This window comes from Varroa destructor, unplaced genomic scaffold (genome assembly GCF_002443255.2).
Source record: "Varroa destructor unplaced genomic scaffold, Vdes_3.0 BEIS01000002.1, whole genome shotgun sequence".
In the NCBI taxonomy this organism is placed as follows: domain Eukaryota; kingdom Metazoa; phylum Arthropoda; class Arachnida; order Mesostigmata; family Varroidae; genus Varroa; species Varroa destructor.
Window position 1 is genome coordinate 58,973,650 of NW_019211455.1, and position 25,414 is coordinate 58,999,063.

General features: G+C 36.7%; 1 protein-coding gene across 5 annotated transcripts in view; it reads right to left on the bottom strand.

Annotated features, from left to right (window-relative positions):
- Window positions 1-25,414, bottom strand: part of bark (C-type lectin domain-containing protein bark beetle) — a 77,642-nt gene that overhangs the window by 17,599 nt on the left and 34,629 nt on the right. For all 5 annotated transcript variants that reach the window (XM_086980470.1, XM_086980469.1, XM_022795155.2 and 2 more), the window contains 4 exons: window positions 3,123-3,301; window positions 2,364-2,554; window positions 1,987-2,132; window positions 1,561-1,756 (listed from right to left, as the gene is read on the bottom strand). In XM_086980470.1, coding sequence (XP_086836596.1) covers window positions 1,561-1,756; window positions 1,987-2,132; window positions 2,364-2,554; window positions 3,123-3,301 — 712 coding nt within the window. The remainder of the gene's footprint in view (window positions 1-1,560; window positions 1,757-1,986; window positions 2,133-2,363; window positions 2,555-3,122; window positions 3,302-25,414) is intronic.

The following is a 25,414-nucleotide window of genomic DNA, read 5'->3' on the forward strand; positions in this document are numbered from 1 at the left end:
TTTATTTATTCTTAGGTACAGCATTAAGGACTTGCGTTTATTAGGACCTTAATGAAAATGGATCTTGCTAGGCTTGTCTCAGATTTCTCTAACATGAAACGATGAAACATCTAATCTATGAAACGATATGGCAACGATATAAGCAACAATTCACCTATATAATTAAAATACCTCATCTTCGTTAATTCTTTGTTTTCCTAATCCTTAATATCTGGTAAAAATGTTTACCAACGCTGAAGTTTGACCTATCGTGGCACAACTAACAAGCTTGTCAGTTATGCTTATCATGGTAACGCACTCGAAGAGTTGCACGTTAGCCACCCAGACCATACCGCCGTCCCATTGGCATGCTGAAATCTATCTATAGCGGTCAAATTCAACTAGTCCGTTTTTACATTGTTTAGTTGTCATGGGCTGCTTTGCAGCTGCCAGGTTGAGTTAACAACAAGAGTCACCGCATCAACAACAAAAATAACAGTATCAGTATAACGGTAATGTCATTAGCATTATCCTCCTCATTCATAGTAAGCGGATAGAACATGTGCTGCGACTGTGTACCTAGTTTTTACGCGAACACCTTTGTTGCTTCATCATCATCACCAATTTTCATTTCAACTGTATTGACGGTGCAATGGCAGCATATGCACATAGCTAATACCATAACTATTACAACTCTTTGTTGATCGCATTTGGCAAAATATCTAAGTGAGGTTTTTCTGTTCGTTTGTCAAATATGAACGCTTTCTCTCGTAAGCGTAACAGGGTTAAACGGGTTTCGGCGTTTTGTAGAGACAGACAGAAGGAACGAAGTACGAATAGTCATAGACGAAAATACAGATTTTTGTATCCGTCGGGTGATTTTTACATTTCAGTATCATTTAGATAATCAATAACGAAAAGAGCATGGGGACGATAATGATAGCATCAATCTCGTGTCATTTAAAAACGATGATGTCAGTTAGAAAAGATGCTACGCAGATAGCCTTCTCATAAACATGAAGGCGTTGAAATTGAAAAATATTCCATACATTAGCGCATCTGATTCGGTCTCTATTTTCTCTTACTAAAGTAAATTAAATCTGAACCGACATGCAATGATTCTGATACAATGTAGAAATACGATCATTGTAACTTTATAATCTAGTCACATTTTCACAGGAGGCTTCATGCCATCAAATCAATTTACTTGACCTTCTTATAAGCCAAATTAAAAGCTTTGCATTCAGTACTGCTGTTAAGCATGGCTTTAGACATCTTGTTAGCCTGCTGCACATTTCAATAAATTTTCTTATTTTGTCAGTAATCTGGTTTGCAGAGGATTATGAACGGATATTTACAAACATGAAAATTGCCATAATGCAACATTGTGCAATGGAAATATTTCTCTGAATTTCACTAAGCAATTCAACGTGAAAAATTTATTTACAAAGTGGTTTTATGTGATCATATTTCAAGAGGTATAATTGTTATTTATCGACTAACGTATTTGCCTCGTTTACCTAATAAATTTTAAACAAGCAAAATAATTTACTAGGTTGTATAATTATTTATAATAAATACCTCGGTTGTTTAAAAGCTTTGCATCCTGAATAATAAAGGAATCGTCTGGGTTGGAAATGTTCACAGCAGTGTAAGCCGAACCCTCAACAATGACTCCTGACATAACAGGTGGACTGCCACGTTGAACGTGTAGGCTTGGTACTGCCTGACCGAACCGATCGCGGCCAGCGTGACGTATTACGACATTGCTCAAAACCTGGAAGCGACATAAGGAAACGAAAGTGTAGAATCGTTGCCGAAAAATAATGATAAAAATCACAGTACTCAGGAAAAAAATTCTACATTAGTTTGTTGAGCAACAAATGCTCAAAATATAGTTCTATGCCTTATTGATAATTTGATTAGAAACTATATAAATGATTTACGTGCATTAATTCTAGTAGACTGATCACAAGAAGTCTATGGACATTGAACAAAGTAACTCACCGATTTAGAAATGAGCCTATCAACTCGATTTTGGTATCTCTTTCTCCGAGATGCTCGGGCCCGATCGAAGTTTAATCCTTTCCAATGGGATGCAGTGTCTGGGCCAAGTTTCAATGAACATTGTATGCCAACGTCCAGATGATATTCTGTATCACAAAATACTCTTTAGTCATTTCTACGTTTTGCTGTTCATTCACCCTAACTTTGAAATTCTAGTTTTGAATAAATGATTATAGCTGTAATTAGCAGATAAGACGTTTGTCTGTGTTGTATGTTATTATTAGTATAGCAGACTCCACAAAGTCGCATCACTGTGCTTTCTCCGATCATGGAGTAGAATGCGAAATTCCAGCATGAACTAAGACGAACAGACTTACCGCAGATTCCGCTTCCTACAAGACGAGAATCCCATCCTTCGCAGGCCTCTAACCGGCGTTCCTGACCCGTGCATCGGGGATTCTGAAGCGATAGCTGCTCCGTATAATTGTATTTTTCGAACCAGCGATAAATAGCACCACCTCCAAATCCTAGGTGACGACAGACCACCGACAGGTCATCTAATGTCCAACTGAAAGTCGAGAAACGATATTAATTTATTACCTACAAGTAATCAAGCGTTCAAGTTTAATCATTAAAAATACACATGCACTTAGGTTGCTAACCAAGTTACTTGGCAGATCAGACATTTAGTTCTACTATAATATATACATACAATTGTTAGAGTGATGGAAATAAGTTCTATGCGGTGTCAGTATCAAGAATGAGCCAAAGGAGTTTTATAACCTCTTTTTTGCCCTTAGTTACCCGTGAAATTACACCTATTGACATTGGTGCAGCAGCTTATGCAGAGCAAGCGATTCAATACAATAGGCAGAAGTCTAGCAAAGACAAAATGAGCTTCTAAACTGTCTAATATAATATGATGATTTCGGGACTACATAAGAGCTAAACTGCAATAATTATTAATTACGTATTTGCTTAGTATTTCCAATGTAAGTTCTTTTTTCGTTTTTAATTGTCCTCCATGTTTTAGAGATTATCATATAATAAGTATCAGAAATTACGTTTAGTTATAAATTCCTTTAGAGATGATCGTGTTCGATATATAGTTTAGAATAAATTACGAAAAGACTTACTTTTTCGAGTTGGTGCAAACGGACATCCACCGTGACTTGTAGCGCACCTGTAAACGCCCCTTGTTGGGTGCGTCGCCATCCACTAGTCGAGCGTCGGGCCATTCGCGATTTTCAAGCCGAGAAAAGGCAGACAGTGGGTCGTTTCGAGATGTTAGTAGTATAGGATCTTCTACGGTGCCCTGAAAATATAGTAAAATATCAAATAACTCCGTATTATCATATGTTTCACTTGGCATATATGTGGCATTGTACAAATATATTGTAGCTTCATAACCACCTACCTGACTACCGTATATCCGTGTGTGTGCGTTTGATTACCTATATCAACGACATTTCAATTGTTCTAACAGGGAATAAAATATGGGGCGGCGTAGCCTGGGTAGCTAATGCGCAACTTTTCAAGTGCATTGTCACAGTTGCCATGAGCGTGCATTTATTGCTGAATCAAAGTTCAGTGTTAGTAATGATTACCATGCAGTTTTATAGGTCTGTCAGAGAAATCCTAGATCAATTCAACAAAACTCACCCCAGCGAGACCTTAAAAAGAGGATAACTATTGCGTCGCTAGATGTATTTGATATAGTTATTCAATTATTTGTCCTGCACTTATCTGAAATTAAGACGCTAGTATGGTGTAATATTTGATATCACTTTCGCATTTCGTTCAGTGCTTTGTTGCGGCGCTCTAAGTCCTCGCCGCTTCGCCAAGAAATACTCCCTGATCTTAACGATCAGATGAGTCACAGACAAATAACGGTTTATTACTTCGCTTGTTTCTTTGTTCGGCGTCAACGCGATAGTATGCGTTTGCTGTAAGCCAGCTATTGGCCTTTCCCATTCAACCATCATCAGCAAAAGAGCAGTCATCAGCAATTAAAAGGTATTGGCAAACACTTTTTAGGATCGTTACAATTTTCCTTCCACTCTTCCGCTGAACCGTTCACTCTACCATTTGTTTCCAATTTGACACATTAAAACGATATGACACATTTACATAAGATGTACGTTTACATTCGCACGATCACGGATACACGCACATGGAAGGCACGAACGGAGTGCCTGAGTCAAGGAGGAAACAAAAAAACAAGTAAAAATGAAAGATAAAAGGAGGTTGGACATTTAGAAAACAAACCTCAGATCGATAAAGAAGGGCTTTTCTTTTGTGTCTGTGTAACCTTGCTCTGCACCACTAACGCGTTACAAAGAGTATAAAGAATAAAGTACAATTGATTAAATCGGTGTTCTTCTTGGATATACCTGTTTTTTTGGGTTTCATTTGGAGTTCCATAAAAGGATATCCATTTAATTGTATATCTATTGAAATGTAATTATGATCTCGAAGATATTCTGCTGATCTTCTTTGGATAACATTAATAGCTTTTCAATCACTAGAAGAAAAAACTCTCCCATGGAAAATCGATCGCTTGCGTGTCAGTTTATAGAATTTCTGCCTATTTTTACGATTTTTAGGTGAACAGACAGCGCACTCATCTTATACGTACGTATAGAGGGCCTTGGCTTGAAGCCGGGTTCTTTTTGCAATTCAAGACACGTAAATATGGTTCAATTTCAAGCGTAGTTCAAATCGATCGTCACTTCTTGGGCAATATGATGAGTTTTACTATACTGGATTTATTGCTTAGGAGGAAAGCATATCACATACTGTTAATTAAGAAACCGGTGGCATTAAATGATTTCCATAGTCTTGTACTATAGTTTCCAATAACTCGTATACAATACCTAGTTAGGCCAGGAGTTACACTTCCACTACAAATGCACCAGTTGTAATTAAAAAATGCCTAAGCGATGAAGTTGATTCTCGTTTTAGATGGTATTATCATTATTACTTACATCTACAGTTATACGAAATAAAGCAATCAGATATCACACGGCCGCAGAACCGGTTAAATGTAGTTGTTTCTACGAAACACCACCGCTTAGAAGACTATACCGCTCTATTCAGCACTATTTTCTATCATCTCAAATTCTCAGAAACAATCATGTTACTGTTATGATGCTGTCAAGTACTGAATGTTAAGCAAAAGCACAAAAACCATAAGTCAATACGATCAGGGTACCTTAACATATCATATATATATATAGTTTCATGTAGCAGCAGACGTAATCGTTTCATGAGTCCAGACCAAAATGACCCTACTGCCATATAAAAAGTGTCATATATATCATAATCGTTAAAACAGAAAATTACGATGATGATATAATTGTAAGTATACGAGGGGAACGTAGAGGAATCTACTGAATTCTATTGAGAATTTTTATCTCGTATCATTAGGATTCGTTAATATCCCCTTTCATCAAGTTTTTCGATATGTAAATATGATCTAACACCGTTTTCCTCATGTGACGCAATTCAATGCCTGTTTTATTTTGCGGCAGTTTACACTCGTATAGGCAATGGTTGAGGTGGCTTAGCACGATCTGAACCTGGGCTTACGATGTTTCTCCACGTGTTCACCTTGATTATTTTGTCAAGTTACTAAGTCAATACACTTTTTTTTTGTACTGATTACTATATTCCTCATGCGACTAATCAAGTAATTAGCTGTCGTTTTTTGTTTGGTACATGATTAGCTACAGTGTAAACAAATATTACCACTGAACATGCGCTGTCTTCATAACGACACTCATCTTTAATGACCTGTTTCAATTCAAGCAACGATTGTATCCTCCTCATATGAAGCAGGCTTTTGGTTATTTCAACGCAAGCCAGTGTATCTGAATAGGGTAGGTGTGAGGGGATATCACAGCAATAACATTTGTAGTCATGTTTATTCAAATAATTTCATTATGATGACTTAAATGGAAGCCAGGCAATATACTGCCATCATAGTAGGAAAAGTGGCAAATGGTATATATATTTTTATATGTAATTTTTACGAAATTATCTTGCTGGTAATAAGTCGAACAAAAAAACAGTTGGTGTTCTTATAGCTTTCTTATGAGCAGTTATTCTTCAGGCACGTTGGGCTTCAGGCACAACAAATTTCATACGGGATTTTTCCCTCAACATAGTATGTTGATTAATTAGCTTTGCGTTTACCCAAAAGTGTGACACTTACTCGTTAATATGCTATTGCTATTCCGGGTAAGAATCATTACAGAGAATGTTTGCTTTTCTTTTACTTCTATATTAAGCTAGGTATCAATAAAGGCATTGTGGGTAGATGACACATATTTTCGATATGACTTCACTTTAAATAGAAAAAAAAGTCATATAATGTATGAAGGACACCGCAATGCATCTGTATCTACGTAATTTGTAAAACGACAGATCTTCTCAGTTTCCACAATCCGTTTCTCAAGATTGGCTATTCCTTGAATGAAAATTCTTCACAGCCAGTATAACAAGATAAATGTCAAACAGAGTCTTGCCGAGTACTTATTATTATATAATAATTCACAATATTCTGTGATTAGATATTATTGTATTATGTCATATGTTCTTAGCCAAGATATGAACAGAGTTTAGTTGATTAATAAATTGATAAATTAAGGTTAAGGGCAAGCAGCGGTAAGAAGAGTAAAAAGAAGTTTACACTATAGCCGACATAGAGTCGACTTCGTTAAGTTATTCTAGTTATAGCGTTTCAATGATTGGCTGCAAACGTATTACTTTGGTGTGAACTTCATCAACGCGCTTCATATTTGCAGCACAAAAGAAAGCACTGCAAATTGAGGAAATACGTGAGTCATTTCGAGCGCCTCCAAATGGCTGGTACCGATGATGGAAATAGAAACCTGTTCCAGCTTCTACTAGCGCCAACTCTGGGAGTTCTTACAGATTATGTTTACTACTACCGGTACATATAGCACATTCATAATCAGTCCTATTCCGTAACTTTGTTAATCTCTCGGTGACAATCGAAGCCACTCTGGTGAATAGTAACATGGCTCTGGGCTTTGACAATGAACACATTTCATTTTTTCAGGCTGAATCACTAAACTGCAAGAATGACATGTGAGAGCAGAACGTGACTGCTAAAGCGTAATCTCGCTTGGTTGCAGCTAATTTATATCTATGTATAAATGTTGTTGACGCACATTCTCGTATTCATCGTCTAGCTGAAGGACGGCTAAGAATAAATATAGATAGAAATACTACATACTTGATTCACTTGTTCTACAATCAGTTTTAGAATCGATATTTTATTACATAGTGGGAAAATAGTTTAGGAGAAAGCATAGTGATATAATAGCATCTTGTTGCCTTCTCATTTATTACATATGTAAGCTGCAAATATATGGACCAACTCGTTTTTAGCTTTATTAGCGTAGATATTATCGAAAAGCTTTTTTTCGGGATAAGGCGTAGGTCAGCATTTAGTTTCAGTATTTTTGAAATAGTAAACCCAAGAAAATAAAAAAAGTTATCGTTATATTTCATAAAACGCACACATTATTGCATTTATTGTTTCAAATTTTAGAATCGGAATTTTATTAGAGTATCTATTTCCCAGTCCTGAATATTTGTGTATTATTTTTTTTTGTCAATCATTTAGTTCGACTTTGTCTTTTTGTTATTTCTTCTTACTTTAAAATCTCTGTTATTCAATGAATACAATTTGAAGACAACCCCTGACCTCTTTACGCACACAAAAATTGGTAGGAAATCATCACTTTAGTTCTTAACGGTCTTCCGAAAGAAATGAACTAGATTTCTAAGTTGTAACGTCTGCACTAAAAACGACCTCAGCTTCATAATGGTGACGCTTAATTTGAATCTTGTCAAGTACCACCTTTTCCTGACTGTCTTCTTGCCGACAAATAGGAAGACACCATGATCGTTTCGCGTTTAAAGTAGAAAAAAATATCACCACTTTTGCGCCATTCGGTAAAGTGCCCATTTCGTGACTGTATGAAGTTCATCAAGAAACGGGCATTTCATCCTGAGTGCAGTGTCCGAAGTACCTCCTTCAGCGCTTACTACTCATAACACGGAACGTAAGTTGCTTAGAAAAAGCAATAGTGGCACAAGACGAATTCTCACTTGAATCTGTCAGATAATTGAGAGTAATATATTTAGCACCGATATGTTTTACATAGCTCAATATTCACCGACCTAAGCATGTTATGTTATTTGAGAATACTGGTCATGTTTGTAGTCAAAACGAAGATATAGTGTTAGTAACCCAAAGTCGCTAGGAACCTGTACGACTATCTTCCGACAAATTTTGATGGGACTTACTTTGTTGGATAAAGCAGTTTCTCATCTTAGGAAGGCCTAACATATTTTACGGATGAGATTGAGAAGTTTAAGGAAATAGTGCATACTTTTATAAAATCTTCTTAAAGCTGAGATTTAACACATGCTTCCTTTAGTTATAGCAAAATTTGTTACGCACCAATCGATTCTACATATTTGATTTAGAAAAAATAGCATTCACTTACACTAATTGTTTAGAGCGAATACCCATACGGTTCTGACTGCTTATGTTTTAAGTAATTCAAGGAAATCAATTCCGCATTATATCTATATCCCATTAAAAAAAAAAACTATGATGGACACAAGTATATAATGCACTGGAATTTGCGATTTTTTTCGGGTCAGCCAGTTTAGCTGTCGTGAGTGTTTTTCTCCCCGAATAGATAAAATCTACCAGTCTACATTTATGTGTGTTAAACTATCCCTAGCTTTAAAATTTTGATAAAAGTATATCATTGTTCTGTCTTTAACCATTAAGTCAGTGCTGCTCCGTAGGAAATTGATTTCAGGTTTTGTAAAAAGTAGATATTCGTCTGTCTACAGGGTAGGTTTCATTACAACCTGCCAGAACGCGGTCGTACGACTTCCTAGTTAGCATAGTTATGTGCACCATGTACTGAACGAGAAATGAGTACAAAATACAATCGGTGAAGGGTTGTCAGTGTACTATCTATCTGTGTACTGCTATCTCTTTATCTATACTACCGAAAGTCAAGTCCGCGTGCTTATTTGACTCGAAACGACTCGCGTTTTTTTGTGGATAGCCAGAGGAAGGATTTTAGGAAGAGCTGTATAGAAGATGAAGCCAATTGAATAAACACTTCTGTTTTTAGAGAACAAACTTTGTTCTTTTTTATTGAGTGTGTTAATTTGCCTGGCCGCGCATTAACGTCAGCAATTCCTTTTTCATTTCCTGTTTGAAATCGCTATTAACAAACACCGAACAATATCGTCTTTATTATCAAATGTACAAATATGTACTTTTGTTGCGTGAATAAGTGTACTCAACATGCGTTCCATGGAAAACTATCATTTAACTATGTTGTGAAAAGAGTTATTGTGTCATAGCAATAGCAATTAGGTGATCGCTATTTGGCGTAACCTTTAATACAGATATAATTAACCTTTTTAACTTTACATAGATAAAATAGAATTTGTTTTACAGTAAAAAACAGGCGTAAGAGTGACGCCTGCAGGTAGCACTCTAGTATCAACTGGCAAGAGCGCTTAATGAGATTATCGGCTTGACACGCAGGATGTATAACTCAGGCATGATGGAAGCCAGTGTTTTTTGAGGCGGCGATAAAAAAAAATATGAAAATTTGCATTAAAATATCTGCTCCTAGCGTCAAAAAGACATTATATTTAATTCATCGATAAAATGTTGATAACCTAACTAAAAAATTTGCATTCTACTTTTGAAACATTTTAAAATATCATTACATTGTAGGCTATATTTTGTTAGATCGACTACTGGGGAATGATATTTTTGTCTCATAGACAATTTCCGTTTAGTCTTAGCTTGCTGCTCTTTGCGCAAATAGATGTCTACTTAATTTTTCTCACCAGTACGTAGCTAGCTTAGTTGACTAGATCGGTCCGTGTCGTTTTTATCTTTGACTACCACCTAAGGCTCAACGGTTGGATCAGCCTTCAGGATACATTCGTCAATCAGGGCCGTAAGCTACAATACGTTAACTCACAAACGCAAACGGAATTACTTTACTGTTTATCGTTAAGCCAATGAATCTGTCGTAAAAATTGCCCGTAAAAAATGCCCTAACAAGAATACAAGTTTAGCATGCGTTTTTCCGGAGTATTTTACCTATACGAGTATAAATTATATATACATACGCCAAGGCTGTTAATGCATTAAAAGGAGTGGAAACTTAAAGCAACCGCAACCTAATAAACGGCTAAAATGGCTGCTATTACGTATAATTTGTGCCCTCCAGAATATATTGCCGCCTATCGTAAGTCATAGATTAGCAATCGATTGAAAGGCCTGTTCCTATGTTGTTCCTTATTCGAATATAGATCTACTACGATGTATGAAACAGTTTCTGTAAATAAAAGCAAAGATTTTATTTGTATAACCACTGTTGCGGTATTTACTAATAATATCGGTTTTATCTTATACATGAACTATTCATTCAACAGCTAACCTCCTTCAGACACTATACGATATCGCAAAGTGCTACGCGTATATATCAGCTACGGTGACGAAATCGTCTTCTTGTGCTAACAGATATTTTCTAAAATATTCTCCTATTCAGTCTTATGTACACCAATAGCCCTCCCACTGCGTAATTCTGTGAGCTTAACCCCACCTTGATCATCCTATAACATTTCTTTTGCCTATCTATGTATATACATAAATATCTTTGTGTGTCAAACTACTTACGATTTCACGCAACCTAACTAGTTAGAACCATTAGCTTACCACGACTTGTATTATGGGGCCTTATTTTTAATCTAAATCTTATCACTAGCATAATTGTGGCACCACATTAAAATCATTCGTGAGCGCCCTGGTTACTGTCGTCACCTAACAGTGATCTGATCAATTGTACTAAAGGCCAAAGAAGGACATCCTGAAAATATTCATGCTCGACGCTAGCTATCTAACTGTCAACTAGTCATAGTAATTTCATAAATTATTTCCATAATGCCCATCCGATAAATCTCTGCTAGGGACGTAGAATACCCTTAAACAAGGAAGTAGATATGGCATATCCCGTTGTATTGACTATGGAAAAAGAGTTGTTTGCAATGCATTGGGGCAACTAACGCATACTGGTATATTTGGCTGAATGATCGTGTCTATAATACCATATAGGATTTCTACTAAGAATTACGGATCGAAGTATTAATATTGCCAGTCGTTTTAAGATATGAAAGCGCGAAAGTGATGTCTTCTGATACGCTGAAGCGATAAGTTGCAACAAGATAAAGAGTGAAGTCACTTGATTACCAAACTTGGTAAACATATTGCCCAAAAGCTGTTTATATACACCAATAGCTTAACATCATAGAATCGGTATATTAAAATAAATAATTAATATAAATAAAAAATTGTCGGATAAGGTATTCCATTTAAATACGAGTAACGTGTATTCAAATAATCACTACGTCATAACAGTCATGTATGTTTTGTAACATCCAAATATCATTCTAAAGCAGTCATCTTATCACCGCTGTTAGCGAGTGTCTGCTGAAGAATTGTGTGCAAGAAATACATTGGCAAATAGATCTTCTAGTCGTAATGATATTTCCATAAATAGGCTAGTTCTAGGCTTTTTTAAAGGACATAACCACCCTACATATAAATCCACTATCCTTAATCCGTATCAATTACCAGCCATTAAAAGGAGGCTGTTTTAACGCTTGCTCACATTAGCCAATATCTGCCCCACCGACTGACTTTGAACAATAATGATAGGAGCTTCCTTTGGATGCATGTAAAATAATAGAATAAAGGTTCAGTACAATACTTGGCGGGTAAGGCAAAAAAATTTCATCGAAAAAGTCCGTCCGTGCATAATTCACGTTATCGTAGATTTTAGAGGTCCTATTAGATTTTCGCTAAATCAGCTAATGTCCTTCCAACTAATATCAGCGAAGAAACCAAAGTTGACGTTCTCACATAACAGCTCAACATCGCTTTCCACGGTTCTAGTTATTTTCGTTTGACGAGTAAAAATCAACCAATGATTTTTTGTTTAACTTTTGCAGCTGCTCCCTCCGTTCTACCGGCACAAAATTAGCAATACCGTAGAATTAATTTTGTCCTTCGTATCTCAACAAGGACAATAATGCTTTACGTTCATCAGTGCCTAGCATGTGCTATATAATAGCAGCAGCCATTGATTGATGAATGATTTTAAGCCATGATAACCCAAGATTGAGCATAATCGTTTCATGATGAAGTGTAGCAACGATATCAACCATTAAAATTCAATTACTTATACGAATACATATGGTGACACTAAGGATTAAAATAATCACTTTTATACTTATGCAGCAATTCCAATAGAATGGATTATCTTGCTGTTGCTAGTCATGAACGTTTACTTCACTTCTTCAGTTCGCTTTAACAAAAAAAAAAGATGCGTAGAGGTGAAGTTTTATCAAGAAAGTTATTAGTCGTTTGGATGGGGCACCGTTACTACTGTTGCCGTTGCTGTAGCCTTTTCATAAGCTGGCACTATTAGGTGATAGCTATGGCCACTTTTTTAAGGCAATGATAAGTAGCGCAAAACAACACTATTAATTGGACAGACGATCACCGTAGCAAACCAACACATTGTGTTGGTTTGCTACGGTGATATGTACAAGACAAAATTTTCACAAAAGTCTTGAGACGAAAGGCATAAAAGCAATACTGCTATAAAAAGCATGTTTTATATTTACTAAGAGGAGTTTTTGGTTGCAACTGTGAGCCGGGTTACAGCTTGAAGCCTATAATTTTACCGTATATGCATTGCATATGTTGTAGTAACGCAAGTGTCATTTCCCAGATCTGGTAATGAGGTCTAGTCATACATACCGTGCGTAGCGATCAAAGTGAAAGTAACTCACAAGGCTGAATTCAATTTGTGTATTATTATATATTTCTTCATAAATATTGTCAATTTTTCTTTATAGGCAAGAAGGCTATCTAGAAAACGAATTGCTTTCTTAAACGATGTTTTCTGAATCACACCCATACGTGAACTTGTTAGTGTACCTGAGGTCTAAATTCGGAAGAAGCTGAAGAAGGGCGCTGAGAAAAAGCTGTACGGTGCAACATCATGACCCTTTCTTTTTATTTGAACTTTTCAAGTTGGTACTCTATTGCTTTTTAATATTGTCTTACGATAAACCTAATCAAACTCAAAACTGTAAAATCTGGGTGTAAATAACGAATAGTTTTACACCGTATTCCAACGAGATCTACTTTTCGAAGCAGCCGTTCCACCACCTATTGTATTGAAAAGCTCCAGCCCAAGGTACCACACAAGTACTTTCTAAATGTATATGTGTTTCGATTGGAATAAGATTACCCAACACGTAACGCACGATTATACCTCCTTGAATCGCGGTTTGATTGGCATTCGCATAACCTTCAGAGATTTCACGGTTCCGTTGAAGGAAGTTCCAGAGGTTGTCTAGCCTACTGTGGCAAGTAATAAATATTCCAAAGCCGGTGGAACTAGAGTCAGATAAAGGAAAGATGCAGCAAGCAGAACAAATGTATTTAAATTTAAATAAGAATTGCCAATAGTCTTTCAAGAAAAGCATCTGGACACATGGCGTATGCTATTGTCAGCAACATATGTGCTTATAGGGTGCGTAAACTGCGCAAAATTTTTTACTTGTGGGATACAAACATTTTATTTAAGGACTCACCTAAAACAATACCCTAATTGGTTTAGGCTCAATCTTAGCAAACAGTTTAAGAGTCGTCGGTTCATATTATCAGTACACTCAAAAACCCTTTAAAGGACAAACACTTTAAAAGTTTAACCGTAAACTAGAATAAACTTCTAAGCCAACGATATTTCAGTGAAACCTGTTCTGAGTCCCTCCAGTGTAGATTCACAGTCGAATTCACCCCAATATTAAATACTTCGTCGAGAACGATCATAAACAGATTTTTGGATTGAGGCCGCACACACTATCGGCATTTTTATCTTAGATTACGTCGGGTGCATATCACAGGAACACCGTTACGGAGACTAGTACTTTGCATCTAGTGTGCCGTTCCATTAATACTGTTATCGTCCACGGAGCGTCTGTAAAACTTGAAATCGTATTTTTTACCTCATTCCCGTATATCTGCAACATTGGACAAATAACAGTGACACTCCTGGAAGTGTCACCGCAATCAGTGCGCTCGTTAAAGCTTGACTCTGACTTCCCAGCGAGGTGAGTAGTTGCTGTAGATATTTCTCGTTACCCATTTCTCTAATAGCGTGGAACTGTGTGGAGCGTATCCGTCATTTCCCTGCGCTTAGGTCATTATAGATCTATTGCAGAAGGCATAAAGTGAATTGAAAGTATCAAAAAAAGAAGTTACCAAACATGTTCCTTACCACGTATTTTTAAAGCAAAAAGGTAACGAGAGAAAAACTGTTATTGGCGCTGTTGAAAGTCAGACGACGCAACGACCGCTCATGTCTTTATATGATATATCGATATAACTGCGCATCCAACGCCTTTAGTGAAAAACTGAACAGAAGCTTCTATCTCTAATCACATGTGCAGCTCATATATACGTTTGTATCTAATCTAAAGAAAAGCTACGCAGCATCGTAAATCTATATGTACATCTAAAGCCCCTCTCTAAATATTGTCGTTTCGTTTCACATTAATTTCACAAAAAAATATATTATTTACAGGTTGCTACACCTTAGATTTAAAAGACTTCTGGATACCAATTAAAAATGCTGATCTGCATTTATTAGAGAATTCACGTAATTTGTACACAGCAGGTGCATACGTACATGCGTGGTTTATATTTATGGGCTTAGAAGGCGTCATCCGATTATCAACGCTTTTAGTGCAAAAAAAATCGGCCACAAGCCCGTTCAAAGTCTCAAGCCCTCCTTATCTATGTTCCTATTTAATACCACTGATGAAATGAAAGTGGGTTTCCCAAAAATGAAGAGAATATAGATATTATCAAATACGAACAAAAAGTACGGTCAAACATTATTTGCGTGAGCATGATTGAAGTAGCAGCAAAAAGTGGCAAACAGAATTTTAGAAAAACAGCTAAGTCTTCCATGTAAAGCAATAAGCATGTTTAATTCTTTTTCTTCAATTGCTCTCTCGACACTCTCAGGATATTTTTTTTTATTTGCCTGAGACTAGTTTCGTGGGTTCTATCATAGATTACAACACAGCTATTCTGCGATCCGCTCGCGACTAACGTGCTTATATGTTTTACTGTAGCTACTTACACAGGGAATACAATGATTTCGTAGCTGAGCCGCTAAATCACGGGAAAAGAGAGTAAAAACGTCCGATACATCTGCAATTTATACCTTATCACAGAGTAACCACTTTGAATAATCTTGCCGTGAACAACTTTCCGATTGTAGATAAAAAGTTATATAGCAATTAGATGCAAAAGCGCCTCTTTACTTTTCAGTAATTTACATACAATAATATTTTTTGTGTTCTTGTGGATCGGTTTGTTGTTTTAGGCAACACCGAAACTCACAAAAGATCAAAAGTAAAATAAAATTATAATAATCAAGAACCCCCAATGTGGTGATATTGATTTCGCTCCAGGGACTAATCGGGAAAACGGTGTATAGTATTTGGGATCGCGTTGTTATACATCGACAAATTTAGCTTTTACTTATCAGAAGAAGGATTGTTATAATCAAACATCATAGATATTGTTTTCGTCGTTTTGACAAGGTTTAGTGTCTGCTTATTCGAAGACACTGAACAGGACTAGATTCATTTATAAATGGGATACCGTTTTGATAAATAATCAGAGCTGTAGTGTGTAGTATAATGGCGAAAAAGTATGTCGACAGTATAAGCAACGGCAATCAGACAGCTTCGAGCTCTTAGTTTTCAGTTCTACTTACTGCTGCGTATTGAATCGTCTTGAGTTATGGTGGCTCCATGCATCGCTCACCGCGAAGAAATCAATCCTAAAATTAGCACTGCTGATCTTATTCTTTAGACCGGAACAAGTTGTGTTGGTGTATGTAGTGTCTTGGGCATAGGCAAATTAATAGTACTATTTTTCCTTTATATTAGTTTAGCCGAACAAAGTGAAAGGGCGACCCGAGTATTAGTTAATAGAGTAAAAGTTGGCATTAACAGCTCGTAGAATATCTATATCTTGCATAAGCAACTACCCTAAGCAAAATCTTCCTGAAGAAATAGAATTTACTTAAAAGGTATAGTTCCGTTTGAGGAAAGATGGCTATCGTATAACATGACATGTTCTCATCAGTCCATTTCTAAGCCAGATCTTTCATATGTTTCAGTACGTAATGTGGGTGAATAGAAGGAAAAATTCATCGATATTGCCCAATACAGGGTAACCTACGGCAATAACCGTTTGGCGCGGCTCAATTAAGTAAGGCTATAGCTTGCAAATTTCGAAAATTTCCGTTTTAACTTAACGTCCAACTGGGCCAATGGAGTAAAGCCACAAAAATGATTCCAAATAATTGTGTAACAAATAATGGGTCCTTGCGCTTCTGCTTCTTTGTGCCTTTGTTATCCTTCTCTTTCTCCTGTTCCTATATGGAACGACCAGAAGCCAACATTAGGCACACTACGATTTCATCTAGTGCAAAGACACTGATACTTTAGGGGGTTTCTGATATTTTACAGTTGGAGAATCGTGATGGTGTGACGACGACATCATTTCGCCTTCCGACATTCCTCCTTCTCATTTTAAAGTTGTTTTCGGCACTTCTTTTCACGTTCAGCCACTTTCTTACAACAGCGGCGCTGAAGGCACCAGCATTACAAGCAGCATTAACGTCAACACTACCACAAGCGTAATCGCGAACGTAATAGAAGAACATACATCCAAGCATCGGCAGACACGCAAAGCGCCTTCACATTAGCGATTGTAGATAGAGCGAAAGATAAATCAAGTAGTAGGTTTTACTGAAAGTAATTCGTCGCCTGAGCTATTAACATCTGGATGAGCCACTCTGCAGGCACAAATTAACTCAAGAACAAGAAACTATTTTTTCCTGAATGTCATTTAATTTACTTACTGGATTAGTACGATGGTGCTTATTTAGGTAGGGTTACTTCGTTCGAATCATGATTATTATGATCTAACAGTAAGTTTTGTGATATAAGCTAGTAAGACGTTAGGTTCGTTTTCAAAAAATGTTCAAAAAAGGCCAGATTCGTATTTCCTGTGACTAGATGAGGCCTCTTTGCTGCCCGCTTTCGATGGGTGCAATGGTGAGTCGACTTTATATAAACCTTTTTGAATTTTGTTCTTTGTGCCAATTGCAGGCGATAAGTGGATAAGGTTTGCGTGAACTACTGGCTATTGTGAAAAGATTGCGGAAGGTGACAGCCGTGATCACATCGGTATTCTAGAATGGCACGGGACGAGTAGGCTTGCTTCGTGATTTAAAATACTATTCGAATTGCCAAGGGTAGCTTTGCCATGCTTGCTGCCATGGGTAGGATTTGTCTCCGCTTAATGAATTCGTGTCACATCCTATTTAACTGTTTTCTTTGTTTTGTATCTTAATAACTAGAGACCCACCGATGCACACAAAACTGAACACAGTTACACCATCCAAAATATTTGAAAGATCCTGAATAACGGTTGCATCAAAAGTTATTTCTGGTAATCTAACTTACGACGAAAATAAGTAAACGAACATAATCCTCTAGTAAACAAACCAGGAGGCGAAGTAGGTAATTAAAAAACAGGAAGACGAAAGGACATTCATTATTTCAATCATTCGACAATAGTCACGGACATTCGCAAAATTATCGTATAATTTTGTCATTTAATATAAATTAGTAGAACAGCTGTTTCAGACCTTCCAAACGAGGCCGTACTAAAACAGCTGTTTTAGTTCGTCGTCATTTGGAACATCCTGTATCGGACGCTGGACCGACAGATCGAGTCGTTGATATCTATAACCAATTAAGGATTACCCCATATATATAAGACACCCATTAGGTAATAGAACATGCCGATTGTTAAAGAATAGCTTTCGCTTGACTAGTAATAATAACATACTTATTGCTAATCCTACTGTTGTCAACCTGCTATAAAATTTCCCCGGTTTGCAAACGTTGTTGATGCATACTCCAGTGAATGTATACACAACAGAAGTTTTTCGATGCCGTAGGCACAACTGCAGAATTCTCCAGATTTCGCACAAATTCAATAAATAAATGGCTTTTATTTTTGCTTTGATTTTATCGAAAGTTATAGACATATAAAAACTTACCTGAAAAGGTAATCTATAGTAAAATATTTATCTTTAGAGTAATTGCATAAGGAAAGCTAAACTAAAACTATCACTTATACAGATAATCTATTTGTTTCCGGCTCGACTAACAAAAACTCAACTATTTTGATAATAACTATTTCGATAAAGATGGAACTATCCAGAATATGCAGAATCTTTGCGCGGGATTCCTTAAATGCCTCTAAAAGCTGTTCAATATCTATAGGAACCTTTGAAGATAGAAGGCACTTGTAGGAAATGTGTTTAGCCATGTGGTAGGAATGATAAACGTAATAGTTAGGCATTATATGTTTTATGAAACAGTCAATTCGCGAAAGATCTACAAGTGCCCATGACCACCACATGTTAACGTATTTCTGTGGAAAGTAATTTGGAAACACTGGCAAAGCTATATGTTAACCTTTATTCGAAAGCTCCATCCAACCGCCACGTCCTTGGCTTAATAATGAACATTAACCCATATCACTCAAGCAATTTCTGGGCCAATTTGTCTTATTGGATTCTTTTTGATATTATATCAACGATTATGAGGCTATTTTAAGATATCACTTTACATCGTGTCCGAAATTTTGCTGGTTCAGAGGTGGCCAAAACGTCTTGTGAACGTTTACTGGATTCACAAGCAGGACAATGAACGCTAATAAAACCAGGGTACTTTTTATGGCCACAGACCAGATTCTGTCCAACAGCAGAAAACTAAACAATAGCAGTAACAATAAAAAAAAAAAAAGATGATGCAAGAGGGACAAAGTCAACGACAGCGATGCAACATTTACGGGTCAGCGCTCCCAGTCGGTAAAGCAGCTAATCCAAAATGATATCTACGAGCCTCTAAATGGTACAGGGAACAAAGCAACAAACAACAGCTTAGGAATAAAAGGATAACTGTTATTGTTGGACAAATGCTAACAGACCATATAAATCTCGAATATTTGTAAGTTGTTGGCTTCTAAAGATAAAAAAAAAAAAGGCATCAACGTGTTGTGAGTAGGATGTTTAAAGTCATGGATATGTCCTTCATGATGATTTCATACACGTCGGTAAGACCAACGGTCATTCTTTATGCAATTGAAGATGAAAACGATTAATGTGTCAAATTCATTTTTAATTTCCTCCTGATCTCAGTTATATTAAGTCATGAGATAAGCTACATTTGAAACTAAATTAGCTTAATTCAGGGCTCCCTTAGCTGCCATCCGCGATCTCATTAATTATCAGAATTTGACAGTTACCGAACAGGAGTCAAAGGGTAAAGATAAAAGAGAAAAATAATAATGAATGATTTTCATCGTGCGATATACTGTCGAATAAAAATATGGGTGTATACACCGAAAATAACGCGATACTGCCTGATTTGTAGATGTCTAAGAAAAACAGAAGTTTTTTTAGCACAGAAAAAACGTGAAAAATTGTTAACAAAAAGAAAAATTTTGACAACGATCTACCATGTGTGTTGAGTGTGATAGCACAATGGATGGGATGGAAGTCGAAACATGCTAGGAAATATTCGTCTATTGCGATAATAATGTGACACCAATTAGTTTTCAAAAACGATACCTTTATCTTATACGAAATTAGAGCATTTTTTTATTGCAACATCGTTCGACACTTGCAGAATCCTACGGTTGATGATGCTCATTGAAGTTACCTGTTTATCGCATCTCTGCTGCAGGTGCACATGGACGTTTCGAAACTTTTACATCGTGAAACAGCTGCATATTATTGATGTTAATTTTGGTTACAATAGCATAGTGGTATAAGTTAAAAAAACTGAATTACGATTCGTGGTATTTTTGAGAACCGATTAATATTACGAGATCATTGCCAGTTTGACTTTTCATTTAGGATAAGGTAGGTCCTCTAGAGTGCTAGAGAATCAAATTAAATTCATAGTTTATTTCCTTTATAGAATAAATTATCTATATTTTAATTATTAAGGAAAAAAAGATATTGATGTTACAAAGGAACTCCCCACACTATTTTTTGCATTGATATTTTTTCGTCGACAACACACCTCACTCGCCTGTGGTAAGGTTAGGTTAAGCAACCTGCTACCATGCTTGTTTTACTTACAAAACCATTAAACAACTATTATATACAGTGCAACACTGTTGAACTTGAAAGATGAACTTTTGCCGCCTTCGATTAGAGAAAAAGATTACCTCTTGTTTAATTGAAATGGGAATTCTAATACCTCATGCCATTCCTAGGAAAAGATGAAATCGAATTTGTGGTCGAATCAAGCGATCCCCCAATGCGCCTTTTAAATTATTCGATCATCATCATCTATTCGACAGATGCTTGAACAGGCGAAATAGAAGATTATAGTAATACTTTATTAATGTGTTCAAATGGTGGTGTAGATGTTTAATTGGGTCAAATGATTTACTATCAAAGGGGCAAAAATTCACTGAGCGTCGTATAAAATGCTGGACTGCTCTGAATAGCTAATCATAATTGTGATAAGCTAACGACAGTATGACTTCTAACACCATATCACATAGATGTTCCACGTCACTACGCGACTGCTCGTATCCAGGAATTGTTTTCCTAGTTCAGAAAACAACATATACTGCCCAATTACTCGCTTAAATGATTTATCCTAATTTTTGTATTAACATTTATTATACTATTAAGATATATCTATATAAAGGACGCTCGGCGAAGAGAGGTTCATGTCCTGGACGCATTTTAGAGTATATAAAATTGAAATAGGAGATACAAATACAAGTGACAGCTAACAAAAATACGACGCTAATTGTTCACATATTTTGATCCCCTTTTGACATTTCGCCATTCATATTTCATTCGTTTGAGTTCATAGTTCGTGTACAGCATTAGACAAAGTGTATCTGCGCCTCGATATTATTAATCACACTCATTACATTCGATTAGTGAATTATTAGGCTATAGCGCCCAGACAAAACGTCAGCGTCCTCCAGTACCTGAGTAAACCACCAGGAAAATGCGATAAAGATAATACAACAATCAGGTTTCTGATATAAGATCGCTATTCAAACAACTGAACCCGCCATCAAACATTTATAGCCAACAATATGAAGAATCACCGACGCACGATCCTAGACAAAGAGAAGTGTTTTCAAACGGAAAAAGAAAAAATACGAATAGAGAAACGAGTAGCGTCCCACTTTCCTCATCGCCTTTTGCCTCTTCACCTAGCTTTAGGACACCATATTTTTATAGTAGGGTTTTCGTTCGAACTGGTTGTTTCCGTAGCTCTTTAAGCCAAACCTCTGCTTTGTAGGGCCTTAAAGATTTACAGAGGAAATCCACCCAAAAAGATACAACAATAGGAATAAGAATAACAAAAGAGGAGTTACTAGTCAAGATCACCGACTGCGACAACGCCCGTTTCCATTCTACCGATTGTTGCGCTTGTTGGGTCCATCAGCACAAGCAGCCGATTTATTTAGCTGTGCTGTGTAGTGGATGCTGCCAGATGATCCGCTCACCCCTTGGATAGGATCTATTATGTTTCTTTTACATAGGTAATAGCTTCACTTCAGAAACCGTCGGCAGCGTTTTGATTGTACAGTTACAGCTGGCACAAACAGAACTCAGACTCATTCATGCTTTAGCTTTCACGTCCGTTGTGTCGTTGTGTATTGTAATCGATGACAGCGATTCAATGAAATATTACATAGTTGTAATAATATAGCAGAACACAGGCAGCTGTTGCATGTTCCGAGGTTGATGGTTGCTGCTAAAAAACTTTCGTATAACAAGTCCCTATTAGCATAGAGATTCATGCATAGATTTTCCGTTTTCTACTCCTCAGTACATAATAATGTTTACTTCTAGCTTCACATATAGTTCTATGATGAAAACATGACCCATCGTATGCTTGGACTCTCATATGAATAATATAATATCTGGTTGAAGGTATTAACGGAATGGATTATGATATTGAAATAACAGCATAAAATTGATTTACGGTATGTACATTATTTATTAGAGCTCATTTATGCTCATGCCGAATATTACATTGGTATTATTATGTATTGTCTATAATACGATAACCTCATGTAGACATGATGGGTCCCAACAGATGTCAGATTTACAGATCTTCTCCTGCAGATTTTTGCAGTTCTCGAGACAGGCCAGCCGTTTTGTACCAGGTTTCAACAAATTATACATTACAGTTATTATTATGTTGGCCAAAAATTACCTGGACCAAACAAATTATTAGGCAATCATATAATCATTGTAGGAATCATTGTAGCAGAGAACGATAAGGATTAACAATTTTGTAATGTCCGTTCCTTTTTATTTATGGACGCTTTTGTAGTTCTGTTGAATGACATCTATATTATCCACTTCTGTTATAGTCGATAATGTACTTGCTACGCTATATAGGTGTGTGTTAATTAATAATACTCATCTGGGGCGCTGGTTTCCTCAACTGTCAGAAACGTCAACAAAATGTGTTTGTCTAAAATTCAGTAGTATCCGAGTAAAGCTAAATCGCCAAGGCAACGTTTTTACATTATTTTATTATTTACTCAAACAAATAAATATGATTAACACGAGAAATTGAACACACCTGGTTGTTGCAAAAATTATTTAGCATGTTTTTTAAAATAGGTAAGCACTACAGACTCTCATATAGTGTCAATTTAGATGGCGGCTAACATCGAGGTGACAAAAAACAGGAGATAATATACATCCGACACTCAACAGTAAAAAAGACAGTTGAAGGTCCTTCACCTAAAAGAACATATTTGCATTTTTCTTTGTTCTCGCCTGATAAGAGACGTTCTTAAGACCAGTGTTCTCAGCATTTCCATCGCACTTCTCCACTGTTAGCCCCTATAGTCAACCCAGGCATTTGGTCATTGTAAGCACCAGTTCGATAACTCGCTGGTGAACTAGATCATCGGAAAAGCCAATTCTTTTTACCTTTCGATCGAAAGAGGAATTGATCGAATATAAAAAGAGCTCTTCTGATAACTGGGCGTTATTATCCAGGGTATATTTTCTGAATGTCTCTGCTATACTACAGTGCAATCCATAAATGTAATACTAATAATAACATTCCTATTGATGAAACGAGTATCTTCGCTTTTCATGAGCAGTTAGTATATAGGTTACTATTAATATCAGCATGATGGTATTTAGTAGAAACGAACTCATCGCGATCGTTGAAAAACAGCGTCAAAGGGTGGTTTATTAAATTGTTTTTTTAGAACAGCCAGACTTCTTTGGTGCAAAAGCTAAATCAAACACTAAGAGGGCATTAGGCTGAAACATGCGCATGGACCTCTGCGTTACACTGAGTACTTTTAACAAGAACTCTACCTCGATTTATGGCAGCTATAGAGGGTCGACAGCCAGTGCACAATAATTACTCTAACCATAGATAAGCACTCAAGATGCAAAGTGATGAAAGAAATGTAAAAACTTGAAAATTTTGTTATAAACATAACAAGAACGGCAACTCAATTTCTAGTCCTTGTTCGAATGTGCGAGACAAAAGAACAGCACATTGCGTCTGACTTTAGTAATGCTGTTTTTATCCAATTTGCACACAGCATGGTATATGGTGAGTTTCAACCCATATGCTAAAACCAATTAGAATTCTTGTTTCGTCATGTCAAATCAATGTTTGAATTCATTCTTCGGCCCACGACAGCCTTCATAGAATATCACACCTTGTTAACGTTGCTCTGCCGGGTTTCTGACCTCCAAGATTAGTCAACAATATTAAGTTATGTAAATTTGCTTCATTTCCTTACTTGATCTTCAGGATTTATAGATTCGAGTTACCTTCAGGTTCACGTTTTGCGCTACCGAATTACCGCTACGTATATCATTTAGTACTCTAAGCTTCCTCAGTTACCTAACCACTTTTCTCCTGTTGCTCTTGGTGAATGCATATCAACATCTAAGATGTCACCTGACTAAGATGTTTAGAATAAATGGCCGGTTCCCCGTTACTATAACTGGGTTCCATTGCTCCAGCTTCACTAGCGCGGTAAAAATCCACTAGGTGACAGCTCGGCTTAAACAACACAACTCTAGCGCATCAGCGCTTCGTCCATCGCAAGTAAACACGTCAGTCGACTAAGCTGCGGTGCTTGCTAGTCACTCGATGCAGCTACCTTCACTATAAAGAAATTCTGAGAATCGCAATGCGGTCACTCGGATCAGCTAAAATAGGTGAAGCATTCGTTTGCGTCTCTTTCTCTTTCGAGTTCTTCTGCTCATTCAGCTAACTTTTGCGTCTTCGTGTTTGTCCGGTGGCCGATTTGCAGTAGTAGCCATGGGCAACAACAAACGTCACCTGTTGTGGAACAAAAGACCGTTACGACAACGCAACGGGACAGGTCGATTCGACTTACCCAAGTGACCAACACAACACAATATACAGAAAAAGAGTGAAATAGAAATTCAAATACGAAACATTTTTTTTTTAAATCACAAACAATCACAAGAAAAATGTTCGTTATTCATGCATCTCCCTTCTATTTCTGTATTTATTATTATTTTTTGTAATTGATTTATGTGTCGTCAAAACGAAATGCTATTAATATTTAGCAAAATTAAGAGCACATTGCTTTCTAATTCCTTGGAACTTATCAAAAAGAATATGCGTATGCTCCGTATGCCGCACGTCGCTAGAAATGTACACTGTTACAATAATGTTCTTATACAAAGTACAACATCGGGTCTAAAGTTGCAATAGAATCAGACAACACCTGACACGGTTTCAATAAATAGAATTGTTACTACCATGCACCAACATCCTTCCTATTTACTCGTGAATTCCAGCCTGAAGTCATGAGGTTGTGCTGCGAAAACATATCTCGGTTACTGAAAGTATAATAATAACACCTAGTGCCCTTCTTTCAACGGCTACATTGTGGTCGCCTCTAAACGGCAAAAACCACAGCTAAAGCCCAACCAGCAAAGACCAACGGCTCTTTTCAAGGTTACATCTAACATCACATCAACAGAACATACCCGGTGGACTTGCAGAGAATTCTGCTTGTTTCTTTTTTCTAGTTCATTCTGCTTATGTCTGTTTGCGCACTGGCTATCTTCTATTATATGGAAAGGCTAACACAGATTGC